Source organism: Cnephaeus nilssonii (genome assembly GCF_951640355.1).
Source record: "Cnephaeus nilssonii genome assembly, chromosome: 6".
Lineage (NCBI taxonomy): Eukaryota > Metazoa > Chordata > Mammalia > Chiroptera > Vespertilionidae > Cnephaeus > Cnephaeus nilssonii.
In genome coordinates this window covers 11,279,620-11,294,960 of record NC_137077.1, presented here as the reverse complement: position 1 = coordinate 11,294,960, position 15,341 = coordinate 11,279,620, and the positions used below count along the sequence as shown (strand labels likewise).

Sequence of the window (15,341 nt, the reverse complement as noted above, 5' to 3'; positions counted from 1 at the left end):
CCCCCGAGGGGGCCTTACCACAGGTAATTTTTAAGATACTCAGAAAGAAAAAGGTTTTACTTATTTAGATATTTTACATTTGATAAAATGCTCTCATGAACTTTAAGTGCTTTTTAAAAAAATTCTATGAGACAAATATTTTTTAAAAATACATTATTATACTGCATTATTATTGTCTTTGCTTGGCATACAGGACATTCAGGATATATTTATTTTAAAAAATGAGCAAAGTGATGCTTAGCTATAACCTGGCCAAAGCCAGAGTCACACAGCAAATAAGTTAGTGGAGCTAGGACTGGAAGCCAGGTCTCCCATAGCCAAGCCAAGATTAAACCAAGCTGCTGCTTTGGCAACTTTGATTATTCAGTTTTGTGTTAGATCAGCTGGGTTATATTGCAACCAGCAGAAACCAACTTTGGCTGAATTAATAAAAAAGGAAGTGAATGGAAGGATGGAGGCTAAAGCTAAAAACCTACCCTGCCCAGCGGGTGTGGCTCAGTGGTTGAGCATCAACCTATGAACCAGGAGGTCACAGTTACATTCTTGGTCAGGGCACATGCCTGGGTTGCAGGCTCAATCCCCAGTGTGGGGCATGCAGAAGGCATCTGATCAATAATTTTCTCTCATTATTAATGTTTCTACTAGAGGCCTGGTGCACGAAATTCATGCACTGAGTGGGGGGGGGGGTGGGAGTCCTTCAGCCTGGCCTGCATCCTCTTGTAATCCGGGACCCCTCTGGGGATGTCCGCCTGCCAGCTTGTGGCTGGATGGCCTGCTGCTGCTGCACAGCCTGCTGCTTGAGCTTCAGCAGCTGCTGCACATGCATGGGCTGGGCCACCATGATCTGTCCTGCAAACACCATCGAGTGGTGAGTCAAGCGCAGATGCAGGCTCACCCTGAGTTCCCTGTGCTTCCCTGAGTCACTGAGTTATTCGGACTGACTGCCTTCTACAGAGAATGGCACTGGGATCAGGTCTAAGCCGGCAGTCGGACATCCCCCGAGGGATGTAGCAGTGCGCCAAGCAGCAGGCGGCCAGGGAGGAGCTCGAATCAGGGTCGAGGGCCGCGCTGCTGGCTCGCATCCTGGCCCGCTGGGCCTGCTGCTACCACTCGGTAGTGCTGCCGCAGAGTCCGGAGAGGCTCCCGCTGTGGCAGCTGCGTTCGCCAGCTGTGAGCCCGGCTTCTGGCTGAGCGGTGCTCCCCCTGTGGGAGGGCACTCAACATCAGGGTGCAGCTGCTGTGTTGAGTGTCTGCCCCCTGGTGGTCAGTGTGCATCATAGCAACCGGTCATTCTGCCATAACGGTCACTTAGGCTTTTATTATATAGATATCTCTTTCCCTCTCCCTTCCTCTCTGAAATCAATAAAAATAAATAAATAAGTACCTACCCTGAGCAAGGCCAGAAACCAGGAGAGTGTCAGGAATCTGGGTTGGGAAAAAAAACTAAAGGAAGACTCCTGGGCTCCATAGTCAGGATGGTCTATGTGTACTTCCAAACAGGTCATCCTTGAAAGCTGTAGTCACCATTCAGAGTCTAGGTAAAAGTCTGATGGGCATCTGGCTCAGTCCAACCACTGGTCAAGGGCCTCTTAATTGATAATCACGAAAGAAAGCATAGAGCAAGAGACAATGGTTTCTCAAAGAAAATAATTACCAAAAGAAGTGAGATGAGGTGTTGCTAGCATGAAAGAGCAAATATCATGGATAAGTGCTCTTAGGCCTCCACTGCTCCTGGTAAATTCTTAGGTAAACTCACCTATAAAGCCATTGCCTGTTCTTGTGTTTCTGTCTCCGAGTAGACTAGGTGCTTCTTGAGCGCAGGGATTGTATTTACTCATCTCTGATTCTCTAGCACCGGTGCAATACCTGGCGTGTAAAGATGCTCAGTTACCATTGATTAAATGAGTGGATAGAGAGGCTTTTATTATTGTCCACATGGAAGACCTAGGTACAAGTGCCTCATGGAGTTAACCTTGCTTTTAGAGCCACATAGAGCATCAGGGTACTAGCTTATGAAGTGAAGTCTCAGCCGATGCCTTAGAAAAAAACTGATGTTTTATTCTGAATTCGTGTTCTTTCTGCTTTACTAGTTGTACTCAATTCTGGCTACATAATAGGATCACTCGGGGTGTTTGAACAGAGATGCCTATGCCCCATCTCAGATTGATTAAATCAGAATCTCCAGGAGCTGTGCCCAGGATCATTTTTTTCTCTTTGTAAAACTCCCCAGATGATTCTAGAATCAGCAAGGATTGAGAACCACTATGCTACACTCTTGCTTTTGTTTGAACTAACTAAATGGCCTTTTAAATGTGTCAGCTGTAAATGATTACGCTTGCAGTATAAATGCTTATTACGGCCACATTGTGATTATATCCATGATGATATCTGCACACACTCTCTGTTGGATATCTTTTAAATAAAAGACTGCAAGTACTTTGCATCATTATAAACAGAACTAGAAAAACCAAGAACAACATTTGCCAACTGAGGAGAAACAAAATTGTGAAATTCTGGGGGTGGTGTTCTCTTAGTGTGGCAAACAGAGCTGCTGATAAATTACCCCTATTTAAGTGCTGGGTCTGAGGAAGAATTTCAGGGTGACTATTCTTTAGTTCATTCTCTGGATTTATTTTAAAATCTGCACCTGTGCTCAGGCTGCATTTTTAAGCAATTGCCACCTGATAAATTCTACTAAATACATCTATATTATAAAGAGGTAATATGCAAATTAGGCCAGGACTCCCTAACGGGTCACGACCAGACAGGAGGAGGTTGCGCGCGTAGATGAGGCCCAGAGTGGAGACAGAGGCCGGGGGGCCTGCCCGAGCCTGCGCAGTGGCTCGGGTGGCCCCAGAGCGGACACAGGCAGGGTGGCTGGGGGACACTGCGAGTCAGGTGCGGGTCCCAGCCCCCCGCGGGGTGGCTCCTCGCACGCTGGGCCTCTAGTAGTTTTATAAGAAATGAGGATGTGAAGAAAAGGAAACCCTCGTGCACTGCTGGTGGGAATGCAGACTGGTGCAGCCACTGTGGAGAACAGTATGGAATTTCCTCAAAAAATAAAAAATGGAACTCCCATTTGACCCAGTGATCCCACTTCTAGAAATATATCCTCAGAAATCAGAAACACTCATCAGAAAGAATATATGCACTCCTATGTTCGTAGCAGTGCAATTTACCATAGCTAAGATTTGGAATCAGCCCAAGTGCCCATCAGCAGATGAGTGGATTTAAAAAGCTGTGGTACATTTACACAATGAAATACTACACAGCTGTAAAAAAGAAAGAACTACCATTTGCAACAGCATGGATGGACCTGGAGAGTATTAGGCTAAGCGAACTAAGCCAGTCAGAGAAAGATTGAGTATCTCACGATCTTACTCATATGTGGAATCTAATGAACAGAATAAACTGATGAATAAAATAGAACCGGAGACATAGAAGCATGGAACAGACTGATGAATTTCAGAGGGAAGGGAGATGGGGTGGGAGGGAAGTGATTAACAGGGGAACTTGTGTGCATAACCCATGGACACAGACAATAGAGTGGTTAAGGCCTGGGAGGGGCTGGAACAGGGTGGAAGGAGTCAATTGAAAAAAAAACCCAAACACAAACAAAGGGGACATCTATAATACTTTCAACAGTAAAGATTAATAAAGAGAGAGAGAGAAAAAGAGAGAGGGGGGGTAGTATATAAAAAGCAACTTGTTTCCAGTGGGAAACCTTAGTACTGGGTGGAAGTAGAATAAAGTGTACACAGCAGCATGCATGTGCATTTTGGGAAAGACAGCTCTAATCAGACACTCAGAGGTGTTCAGGACCCCAACATGTTTAATAATCAATGCTTTTATTTAAAACACCTTCTCTGCACAAAACTCAAGGTCGTGTGTGAGCTGGTAAGTCTGCTCGTCCAGTGCCATGCGCTACCACTCTCTTTCCCTTAATTCTTTATGAACCGGCAATAACAGATTTGCTTGTAGCATCCAGAATGTGCCATATTCTCTCACTTTACGGGTTTTGTATGGGCTGTTCTCCTGGCCTGGGGTGACAGCCCTTTCCTCTGTCTGCTGTGTGTCTTCCAGTGTCACAGCTCTTTCTCTTAGTCTCTGCTCTGGACATCCTCTGCTCCCTCCACTCCCACTGTGCCTTCTAGTCTTTATATTCTGCTGTAATTGTTGGTGTGCAGGTCTGTCTCCCCGTCTGGACTGTAAGCTCCTTGAGGGCCATGACTGTCCTCATTCGTGCCAGCACCTAACACAGCATCTGTCTGAAAAAATGCACGAATGCAGCGATCCATCAGCTGTAGGACAAATGTGTGGCCTTTTCACTTGTAGGTGCTCTTGATAAAACTACCAAGTGGATAAAAGAGTCTGTAAATGAAGAATTACTTTCTGCTTCTGAGACCGGTTTAACTCCTGGGGCCGGAACCAGCTCCAAGCCACAACTGAGCCCTACACTGGTGCTAAATAACAGTTATTTGAAACTGTTGCAGTGGGATTACCAGAAAAAAGAATTTCCAGAGGTGAGTGATTTTTTTTCTTCCTTCAAGTTTTTCATTATTTTCATTCTTAAATTCTAACTATGAATCAGCTAGTCTGTCTGTGTTGTCAGGTGGTTTAATGACTTCACTGAAATCAGATAAAAATGGGAATGTGGATGTAATATTGCTTATTTTACATTTTCATGGTATTGAACTTCCCTTTCTATTTTTCCATTTTAAATAAATCTGCTAGACACTGATCACAGATGAAGCACGTCTTCAGGAACTGACAGAAAAGCTGAATCAATTGAAAATTATTGCCTGCCTGTCCCTCATTACCAACAATATGTTGGGTGCTATCACAGAAGGCCTCCCTGAGCTGGCAGACCGGTTAAAGAGGGTCTCGGCTGTTCTGCTCGAAGGCATGAATAAAGAGTAAGTTCCGCGTGTTTTCCTCTGTTCCCCTTGTGTTAGGCTCTGCATGCATTTCAGAGAATGTGAGTAACCTTGGACCTTTGGATGTGACATTCAGAACTGTGCTTTAGAGAAGCTTATCTCATACCTTTTTCTAGAATTTCTTTTTTTTAAAAATATTTTTATTGATTTCAGAGAGGAAGGGAGAGGGAGAGAGATAGAAACATCAGTGATGAGAGAGAATCACTGATTGGCTGCCTCCTGCACACCCCCTATTAGGGATCGAGCCTGCAACCCAGGCATTATGCCCTGACCGGGAATCGAACTGTGACCTCCTGGTTCATAGGTCAATGCTCAATCACTGAGCCACGCCTGCCGGGCTAGAATTTCTTTTAATATCTCTGAAGACTTAGGTGTCCTTTCATAGGAAGGGAGAGGTCTTTTCCATGACAAGTGCCAGGGTGAGTGTAGTATTTCCACTGAGGATGGGTGTGTGCAAAAGCTCTTCTTTGACGGTGCTGTGGAAAAAAAACCAAAGCCAGAAATCCACCTAGCTCAGTCTTCAGGATGCCCTATCAAAGAGGCTTTCCAGATTAAGTAGTTTTGACACCAGCATTTTTCTGTAATGAAATGTTTACCAACTTTACTGATCCCCCGAGCTATGAAGTCTTCAGAAGTAGTGACCTCTCTGTCCTTTAGAGATGTTACACAAGTTCACTGAAGGTTTTGTTTTTGTGAAATTCATTTCCCAGTATCATACCTTCATTGAATACTAGAATCCCATTGAGATTTTGCAATTAGGTCATCCTGCTGGGAATCTTGTCCAAGTCAGAAAACTGCTAATCTTAGTCAGTGCCACCTTTCCATGGGTCCTGTATGGGTTAAGCGCCTCCTGCTGGTTGCTTCCCCTTTTAGGTGTTTTCAGGGACACGGACTCTCTTCCTCTCATTGAAGGGAGGGAGATGCACCTATTCCCATATTCCTGCGCGTTATTCAAAGAGCACATAAATTACTTGAGAGAATCCTAGAATATTAAGAGCCAAAAGGAGCCCGAGTGGTTACAAAATCCGACGTTCTCATTTTGAACAGAAGCCCAAGGTTTTGCGTTGGGCTGCACAGCAAGAAAAGGGCAAAGCAAGGTCTGAGCCCTGGTCCGACTGGCTGCCTCCTGCACACCCACTACTGAGGATCAAGCCTGCACCCTGGACATGTGCCCTGACTGGGAATCAAACTGTGACCTCCTGGTTCATGGGTCAACCCTCAGCCACACTGGCCAGGCTCTTATTGTTGTTAATGATGGCAATAATGATAAACAGTCCTCCTCCTCCTCCTCCTCCTCCTCCTCCTCCTCCTCCTCCTCCTCCTCCTCCTCCTCCTCCCTCCTTCCTCCCTCCTTCCTCCCTCCTTCCTCCCTCCTTCCTCCTCCTCCTCCTCCTCCTCCTCCTCCTCCTCCTCCTCCTCCTCCTCCTCCTCCTCCTCCTCCCCCTCCCCCTCCCCCTCCTGACAATCTGCCAAGAGCTAATATAATCTCATAGCAAGTTTAGCGTTAAGAGTCAGGATTTGAACCCAGGTCTGTGTAACACCACAGCTTATGCTATAACCACATTACATTGCCTCCTATCATTGGGCCTCTCATTCGTTAATTTCTATTTTGAACAGAATTATTTTAAAGATCCTTTCTGGATAGTGAGATGCAGTTTTCAGTCATTATTCCCCGATAGTGTAGACCCAACAAATGCACTTACTAACTACTTTTTTCCTTACCTATTAAATAACCAACTGCTAATTACTTTGTACAATTTTCTGAACTCTGTATAATTGCATTATTGATCAGTTGCTTGAAAGTAGCAATGAGAAGGAGCTTCTTATCTTGGGGTCATGATAAGTCAAGAGTTTTAGGTAATTTGCTTTTTATGGAATTGACCACTAAATATCTTCATTTCTTGTTTTGATTGGTGTTACAGGTTTACAGCTCAGGCATAGATAAAGGAATTGATTTTACCTTATTTTCCAAGCTAAAAAAAAAAAAAATCTATGAATGAAATCCACTCAGACTAAAGGTTTATTTTAAGAATTGGTATTTTCTTTCCTTTTCTAATAGCTCTACATGAAAATGGGATTGCAGACTTATTTTCAGGGACCACATTTTTCTGCTTGTGCTTTCCTATATAAACACTATGTAGAGAATTAAGTGGTTTTAAGCATATAAAAATCTTAACTACGAAGTGTTGGTGATTGGGAGGAGTTACTATATTCTGAATTCATTCTAATAAACTGTTGTTTGTATAAGAAAAAATAGGTAAATGTTTGAAATAAGTTGGTATATTTTATTTTTTATTTTTATTGATTTCAGAGAGGAAGGGAGAGATAGGAACAACAATAAAGAGAGAGTTATTGATCGGCTGCCTCCTGCATGCTCCACACATGGGATCTTGCCCGTAACCCGGGCATGTGCCCTGATGGGGAATCTAACCGTGGCCTCCTGGTTCATAGCTCAACCACTGAGCAACGCCGGCCGGGCATGTTGGTATATTTTAAAAAACAACAACAATAAACAGGGACAAAAACTGTCTCTGATTGGGTTTTGTTTTCTGTTTTGTAGGACCTTTAACTTGAAGGAAGTCCTGAATTCTGTTGGTGTTCAGACTTGTGCTGAGGTTAACAAGACCCTGGTGGAGAGAGGCTTACCCACTTTAAATGCGGAGGTTCAAGCTAATCTTGTAGGTCAATTTTCAAGCATTGAAAAGGAGGACAATCCTATCCGGTCTTTGATTGGTGGGTCCTCATATTTTTATCGTTTTCTTCTTCAATTCCAATTTGCTTTAACTTGCTGGTTTTTGACTAATGTTAACTGTCAGTCAACATTTAGTTTTAAACAATCTACCTGCTCCTTTTGGAGAATAAATATTGAAAATATGAAGATAGTATTAATACTTTAAAAGGTTTGGGACTTGCTGCTTCTTCTGTGTGTATATGTAGTGGAGTAAGGGATGTTTCAGAGCCTTCTATCTTACTATCCAGATAGTAGACTTTTATGAGGAAAATAACAAAATGCTGCCAAGTAATGTTAAAATCTAGATCCATATGACAGTCCAAACCAACTGACCGTGTGTTCACAGAAAGTAGACACCAGTAGTACATGAGCTAGCCTCAGCCAACCGGAGTCCCTTTCTTGGTCAGGCATAAGGAGACAAAGAATGAGATCGCTATGGAACTGGGAGGCATACTGGGTGGGCTTTTGTTGTACTTGCTTGCTAAGAACATGAATATCTGGGTGTCAAGCTGTGTTGGTAAGTTGGGAAAATGGAGGATGTATCAAGTAGGACATTTTCTGTGGCTTCTGACTAAGAATCTAAACTAGCTTAAGCAAAAAGAGAATGTATTTTCTCATGTAACTGAAAAGACGAGAGGTAGGTTGTGTCTGCAGGTACAGCTTAACCAGAGCTCAACCTGTGTCCCCAGCACTAGTTTTCCCCCTTCCAGCCCTCGGCGCTGCCTTTGTCGGGGCTGGCTGCCTCACAGGTCGTCTCTGCCCACACAGTGAGACAGCTTCAGCTCAAGCCTGCATCTTCTCGTGGTTATTTCTATTTTATTTATTTATTTTTGTTAATCCTCACCCAAGGATATCTTTGCCATTGCTTTTTAGAGAAAGTGGAAGATGGAAAGTTGGCGGGAGGGGGGAGGGGCGGGGGGGGGGGGGGAGATGGAGAGAAAGAGAAACATCGATGGGAGAGAGATACATCAATTGGTTGCCTTCCACACACACACCCCAACTGGGGCCTGGTATGGAACCTGCAACCCATGTACATGCCCTTGACTGGGAATCGAACCCGCAACCATTTGGTGCATGGGCTGACACTCTAACTACTGAGACACACCAGCTAGGGCTCTTCCCCTGTTTAAAACAAGGAGCTGGCTTCCCTGGCAGCTCATTGGCTCCAGTTGGCCTGACTGTGGGTCATGTCCCATTCTTGAATCAGTCTTGGTGGCCAGAGGGGAAGGAACTTAGGGTTCAAGACATGTGTTCACCATGGAGCCAGGGTGAGTCACTTTTGCTGTAATACCTGGTCTGAGAATAGGGTGCAGATAGTTTCCCCCAAACAAAATCGGGTGCTGTGGTCAAAAGAAGAGGGAGCAGGTGATGATGTGGGGCACAAAGCAAGTGTCTACTATCAAGAGTGAGAAATAAAGACTAGAAGGAAGAAGGGAGTGTAGAATAGAACACAATAACATTCTGGGACTAATCTGCAAGTTTTTGAAGTACAACATTGACTTCCCTAAGAATACAAATACTTGTTATTATTTATTTGAGGCTCTCAAATAGTTTCTCTCATCCTTATCCCTGGAGACACAGAATGCTCGGGATCTAGGCCACACAGGCCACTTAAAAGCTCGAGGCCTCAGCCCTCCCAGAAGAGAGCAGTCTGGTGTGCAGCACCGCAGGCTGCTGCAGGGGGCAGTTGATCACAGTAACAAGCACAACATGACCACAGCCGCCTGTGGCTGAGCCCTCTGCTGCATAACCTTCACTGGTGACGAGTCTGTCCGTACAGCCCGTTATCTCTAGCTGAAGAGCTGATACCTGGGAGATGGTGTTCCTCGGAGGAAGAGGGGCAGGCACTGCAGTCTCTGCCACATGTCGCTTGTCCCCCACAGGTGTGCAGGCCTCAGGATGGGGATGCTGTATCCTCGTACCATGCTGGGCCCATAGATGACACTTAATAAATATTTGTGGAAAGGGCGAAGGCAGCGGAGACTTCGTGGTTAAGTGACTCTCCCCCAAGGTCACACAACTAGCCGGTTGCAGAGTAGGGAGTCTTACTGAGCCTGTCAAACTCCGGAGCTCATGTTCTTTACTGCTCTGGTTGGAGCCGGAGCCCTGCTGCTTGTTGGCAAGGTGGCCGGAGCATCCAAGTGTCCTCTGCGCCCTTGCTTTAGATAAGGGAGGCACTTGCAACGCCATAAGAGAGGGGGAAGCTGGTAAAACAACTTTTTTCCACCCCTCTCTCCCCAGTCCACTTTCCTGTTCTTTTAAAAATTTAAGCATTTTTTTAAACCTCATTCAAAGTATTGTTGCCTAGCAACTTGAATGACTCACTTGAGCGGTTCTCTTTCGACTCTAGAAGCCAAGAGCACGCCTTTGGCAGGGAGTCGGTTTGGCTGCTTCTAACTGGACAAATGCTTCTGTCATTTTAGTCTTGGCCTAAAAACTGACTCATCCACAGTGGAGACAGAGCCACTTCTCAACATAATAATAGTTTCGAAAGAGTTTTATCCTTTAAGCAATCTTGTGGGAAACTGTTTGGACCATATCTGTGATGACAATAGACCTGGGCTCTGGAGAGTCAGTCAACCAGTCTAACGGGAACTTTAGTACACGATTGATTCCTAATGCCCTGCCCACAGAGGAGTTAGGAGAAATGAAGCACTTAGAGGACATAAAAGGGCTTGACCAGCATTAGCCATGGTTCTCCTCCCCTGTGCACAGAACCCACCGTGGTCTGCCTTCTTTTGTTCCTAGTTGTTGTGCTGTTTATTTACAAGGCAATTACAACTCCTACTGTGTTCTTAGACTTTTAAAAAGATAATTAGAAAAGCTTTCTTTCAAGCTAATGTTTAAAAAATGCATACCAAAACCAGGTACATGTTATTTGTAGCTTACCTACTGTGTATTATTTGCATGCTTATAGCCATCTGCATTAAAAAAAATAATTTTCAATTTTACGGGCTGTGCATACATGAGTAATTTCTTCTTGTCGACAAATTATGGGCAAGGCTCAAGTTACCTTTGATGCCTTTTCCAGCCCCATTCCTCCCTGACTCCCCTTTTTTTCAGTTTGGCATTGATCTTTATAGACCTTTTTCATTCCATTCTTACTTAAATTCAGTCAGCATTTGTGACATGCCTGCCATATGCCAGACTAGGGATATCCTATATAATAAAAGCCCAGGTGGTGTCATGCCCTCATGCGATGTCATCATAAGGTGGCTGTGTGTGTCACCACACGCACAGCGGAGGTGGGACCCAGTGGCGGCTCCGCACAGTGAGGCCTGGGGGTCCCACGGCTCTGTGCAGCATGGAGGAGGCTGGTCCCAGCATCTCCACTGCCTCGTGCAGAGGAGGTGTGTCCTGGTGGAGGAGGTGGGTCGCTGCAGGGGAGGGCAGTTGTGGGCGATCAGGCCGGCAGGGGAGCAGTTAGGGGGTGATCAGGCTGGCAGGGGAGGGCAGTTGGGTGCCAGCAGGCCAGCAGGGGAGGGCAGTTGGGGGCAATCAGACTGGCAGGGGAGCAGTTAGGCATCATTCAGGCTGGCAGAGGAGCGTTTAGGGGGTGATCAGGCAGGCAGGCAGAAGTGGTTAGGGGCAATCAGGCAGGCAGGCAAGCAGTTAGGAGCCAGCAGTCCCAGATTGTGAGAGGGATCCCAGGTTGGAGAGGGTGCAGGTGTCCCAGGCTGAGGGACACCTCTCCCATGCACCAATTTCATGCACCGGGCCTCTAGTAAAGATAAAAAAGAGTAGCCCTCGCCCTCCGAGAGCTCACCTAAGCAGGGAGAGAGAGACACATTCTCGGATAACAATAATATGGTGTGATAGTCTGACAGATGCTAGGGAAAGCCACAGAAGGAGATAACTTTAGGCTTGGCAATGAAGGATGCTTTTGACTTGGGGCAGAAATGAGGTGAGATGGAAGAACATTCTAGTAAGAGGAAGCAATTCTGGCTAAGACATGGACATGGGCTATTGGGAACTTTGAGTTCTAGGACAGATCTGGCTAGAATGTGTGACTTTTGGGAGAAGCATTCGGAGATAGGAATTTCATTAATGTCATAGTTGTCTGCATTTGATGGCGTTTATTCTCCTTAGTGCTCCTTCTTTGTGAGATTTCTGTTCCTAAGGCCAAAGAAAGGCCTGGGAGCAGCATGAGCTGTGGCGGGTCTGGTTTGTCCAGTACTTCGACAGCCTGATTTACCTATGCATTTGCTTGCTTTTGTGAAGTAGTCTCAAATGTAGATCGTTGAAGCAGTGGGACACAAAGGGTGAAGAAGATGGCAAATTGGAGTGCCAGTTGAGGTGACCCTTCTTCAGTGCCTTCAGATTGTTGGCCACATGTTGGGTGAACATACGATTTTTTTTTGTCCAAACCAGGACACTTTTGAGAGTGCTCTTTTTAATTATGCCAAGACAGCAGGTGGAAACTTCAATGGCTCTGGGAAAACCTGGATGTTTGGTCACCCTTGCCTTGTGGTAATTGGGCTCCCAAGTTAACCAGATCTCTAGATTTTTCAAGAGGAACCAGAAATTTGGATTTCTATATGAATTCCCCTGACCTTAAGTGGTTTATTTTTTAAAAGCACTACGTGGACCAAACTGGCAGTGCCAGTTTACAAAGTCTGTTTTAGTGTACATAACTAAAATGACAAGCATTAAATATTGAGTTTTTGTAAAAGATTGCCTGCCTTACCCCAGAAGTGCGCTGCATTTTAATCAGTTAGCTATTGCCTCACAAATCACCCTCAGACTCCATAACTTAAACAAAAAAGTAAATATTTAGTATTGCTCACCAGTCTTTGGGGCAACGGGGTAGTTCTTTTGGTCTTGCTGGACTCACACATGCGTACATGGTCAGCTGTGGCTTGGACAGGTAGCCCTGCTGATGTTGGCTGGGCTCTCTCAAGTGTTTGAGAGTTGGTTGGCTATAGGTTGATCTAGGATGGCCTCAGATAGAAAAGCTGCAGTCTTTCATCAGGCTCAGGCTTGTTCACCTGGTAGGTAGAGAAAGCAGATGCGAACCTTGCCTCTTCAGACCTCTGCGTGGAACTAACCTACCGGCACTTATGCTATGTTCGGTATTGGCCAAAGGAATTCATAAGGCCAGCTACAATTCAAAACCGGGGGAAACAGACTCCAACCTGTAATGGGAAGAGTTGCAAAGCTACCTTGTAAAGGGCATGGATATAGGGAGGATAAAGAATTGGGAATAATATTATAACCCACCTACCATAATTACTATTCTCATGTTTTAAAAAGTATGTGCTTTATTAATGGGACAGATAAAGATATCTTCTTTTCTCCCAGATAAACGAATCCAGCTATACTTGAAGAGCCTACTTGGTCTTCCAAGCCCTCAGAAATGCCTGCCTCCCATGCCCGGAGGTCTTGCTGTCATTCAGCAGGAGCTGGAAGTGCTAGGTTGTCAATATGCTAACATTGTGAATCTCAACAAACAAGTGTATGGACCATTTTATGCAAATATACTTCGAAAGCTGCTCTTTGGTGAGGAAGCCACAGGGAAGACAGATGCTTCGTCTTCTGCTAACTAAAGAGGAACTGACGCTGGACAAGAGATGGGAAACCCATACTTCAGTATGGAGTGTTTCCATCAGAGGCTTTACAGATGTGGCACATGCTCAGTCCTGTTGGTGGTGCAGTGTTAGCCCAATCCTGTGTAACCCAGTAACGTTAGAATTGCAGGAGACACGCACATCATATACACCCTACTCGTGCATCGTTTTCAAGTTCAAAGGAGAGTTTTTCATGATCAGAAAGCAATTTGTAATTAATTATATTACCCACATAATACTTGTGTTTTCTTAAACATTTATATCTGGCTTATTCATTCAACCCTTAAGGAGTTGTATTTCCTCATTTGTCACTATCAAACCTAATGATTTTAATATTGGTACAACTTAAAAGGTTGAAAGTTGTGATAATAACCAAGGGGATTGATGTTCTGAATACATGATGTAAAGTAAGCATAATTGTATTTGAAATGTACAATGAAAAAAAAATAAATCAAAAAAGACATGTACAAGGAAATTTTATTAATGTGTAATAGAAACTTACATAGTAAGTCCTAAAATTCCTCAAATGTGCCAGTTCACATTTTATAATACCAATTGTCAGTATTTGTGTAGAATTTAAATTTATTAAATATATTTTAAAGCTATATGCAAATTTTAAATAAAACCTCCATTGTTCATTTAGTGAAATTAGAAGCTAATCCCTTCTAAGATTTTATTCTGGAGGTTGGTTTATTCTTGCAATTTATCCTGCTCTCTGAGAGAAACAATTTTTGCACAAATCTCTTAGTGAATGTCTTTGCATTTCTCAGGCCATTGGTAAGGTTTGTATAAGATTTTAATATTTTTACATAAGGCAGGAATGGTTTGATTTGGTTTACCTATAAGAAGAAGGGAAGTTTAATAAGAAAAAGAAATGCCAGGAGATTCCCATTCTCAGTGAAGTTCAGGAAAGAGAAGGAGTTGAACTTTGTATTTTTTAACCACATAACTCCCTAGCAAATGCCTTCTGTGCTGATTAGATACATACCCTGCTATGACTTAGGCGCTCTTCTAAGCATCATTATCATTTGACATTCTTGAGCACGAAACCATTTTGCCAAGTCGGCACTGGTTGTCTTTAGAGAAAGCTGCTTGTCCTGGAATTTGCATATTTTTTGAAGTGTTCAAGGAAACATTTCAGTTCGGGCGGACTCAGTCGAGAAAGCGCTTTATTTGCTAAAATACCTTTTGATGGTTTTGTTTTCTAAGGACTCAGTAGGTTGCTGGGGAAGAGTGGGTATGACGTTGAAAGTTCTTTCTTCCTCACCCCTTTTGCCTCACCACGACCTCCACCAGGATGGTGCTGCTCCTTTATCTGACAAAGTTCTAGGAAATGATTGTGTGAATAAATTATCTCCAATCTTCACATTTTGGAGGGATCTGCCAAAATCTGAGGAAATTTTGAAAGTCAGTTTTTTCTCTCACAATGACCAATACAGAAATCAGCCAGTGTGTCCATTTCTGCAGGGGCTTACAAGTGGAAACCTACCGAGGAGCACGTCGCTGGTCTTACCATGCCCTCTTCCTGTACTCCCATTCTGCCCGCGCTTTTCTATGCTTAGGAACCATAAGGTGCTGAAGATTGCGTTTTCATTTTCTCTTAAATTGAAGTAGTTTTCTACTGTTCACTTTGGGGCATGGGCAGCAGCGGAGGTCTAATATAGCAAAGTAATGTATTGTGTGATTTTTTGTTGTTATTGCTGAGGTGAACTGTATACTTATCAGAAAGACCAGGTGCACTTTTTAATTATCAGATTGGAATCCAGCTGGTATTCTTATATACTTGATTATACTGCGATTGCCAGCAGGAAAACAATGTGCAAACATTTTTTAAAAATGCATTTTAAATGAAGGGCATTCTGCTTTTTTTTTTTTTTTTTTTTTAAGTGGCAAAGTAAATCTCAATGTCTCAAGTCTGGATTTAGGCAACTACATTTATTAGGATTTTTGCATCATATCTCTTAGCATGTTGTTTATTTGTTTTTTTACCTAAATGTTTACTTCTACTTTTAAGGTTTTCTTAACATGGTCTTGTTTTGTAATATCAATTTTATTAAACACCATACATACATTTTCATTCTTCTACTGCTAAGACATGTATTGTGT

General features: G+C 43.8%; 1 protein-coding gene across 2 annotated transcripts in view; it reads left to right on the top strand.

Moving 5' to 3' along the window:
- The window catches only part of TCP11L2 (t-complex 11 like 2), a 40,211-nt gene extending 24,870 nt beyond the window's left edge, over positions 1-15,341 (top strand). For both annotated transcript variants that reach the window (XM_079775950.1, XM_079775949.1), the window contains exons 7-10: positions 4,336-4,523; positions 4,735-4,916; positions 7,498-7,670; positions 12,970-15,341. In XM_079775950.1, coding sequence (XP_079632076.1) covers positions 4,336-4,523; positions 4,735-4,916; positions 7,498-7,670; positions 12,970-13,214 — 788 coding nt within the window. In that variant the 3' untranslated portion in view covers positions 13,215-15,341. The remainder of the gene's footprint in view (positions 1-4,335; positions 4,524-4,734; positions 4,917-7,497; positions 7,671-12,969) is intronic.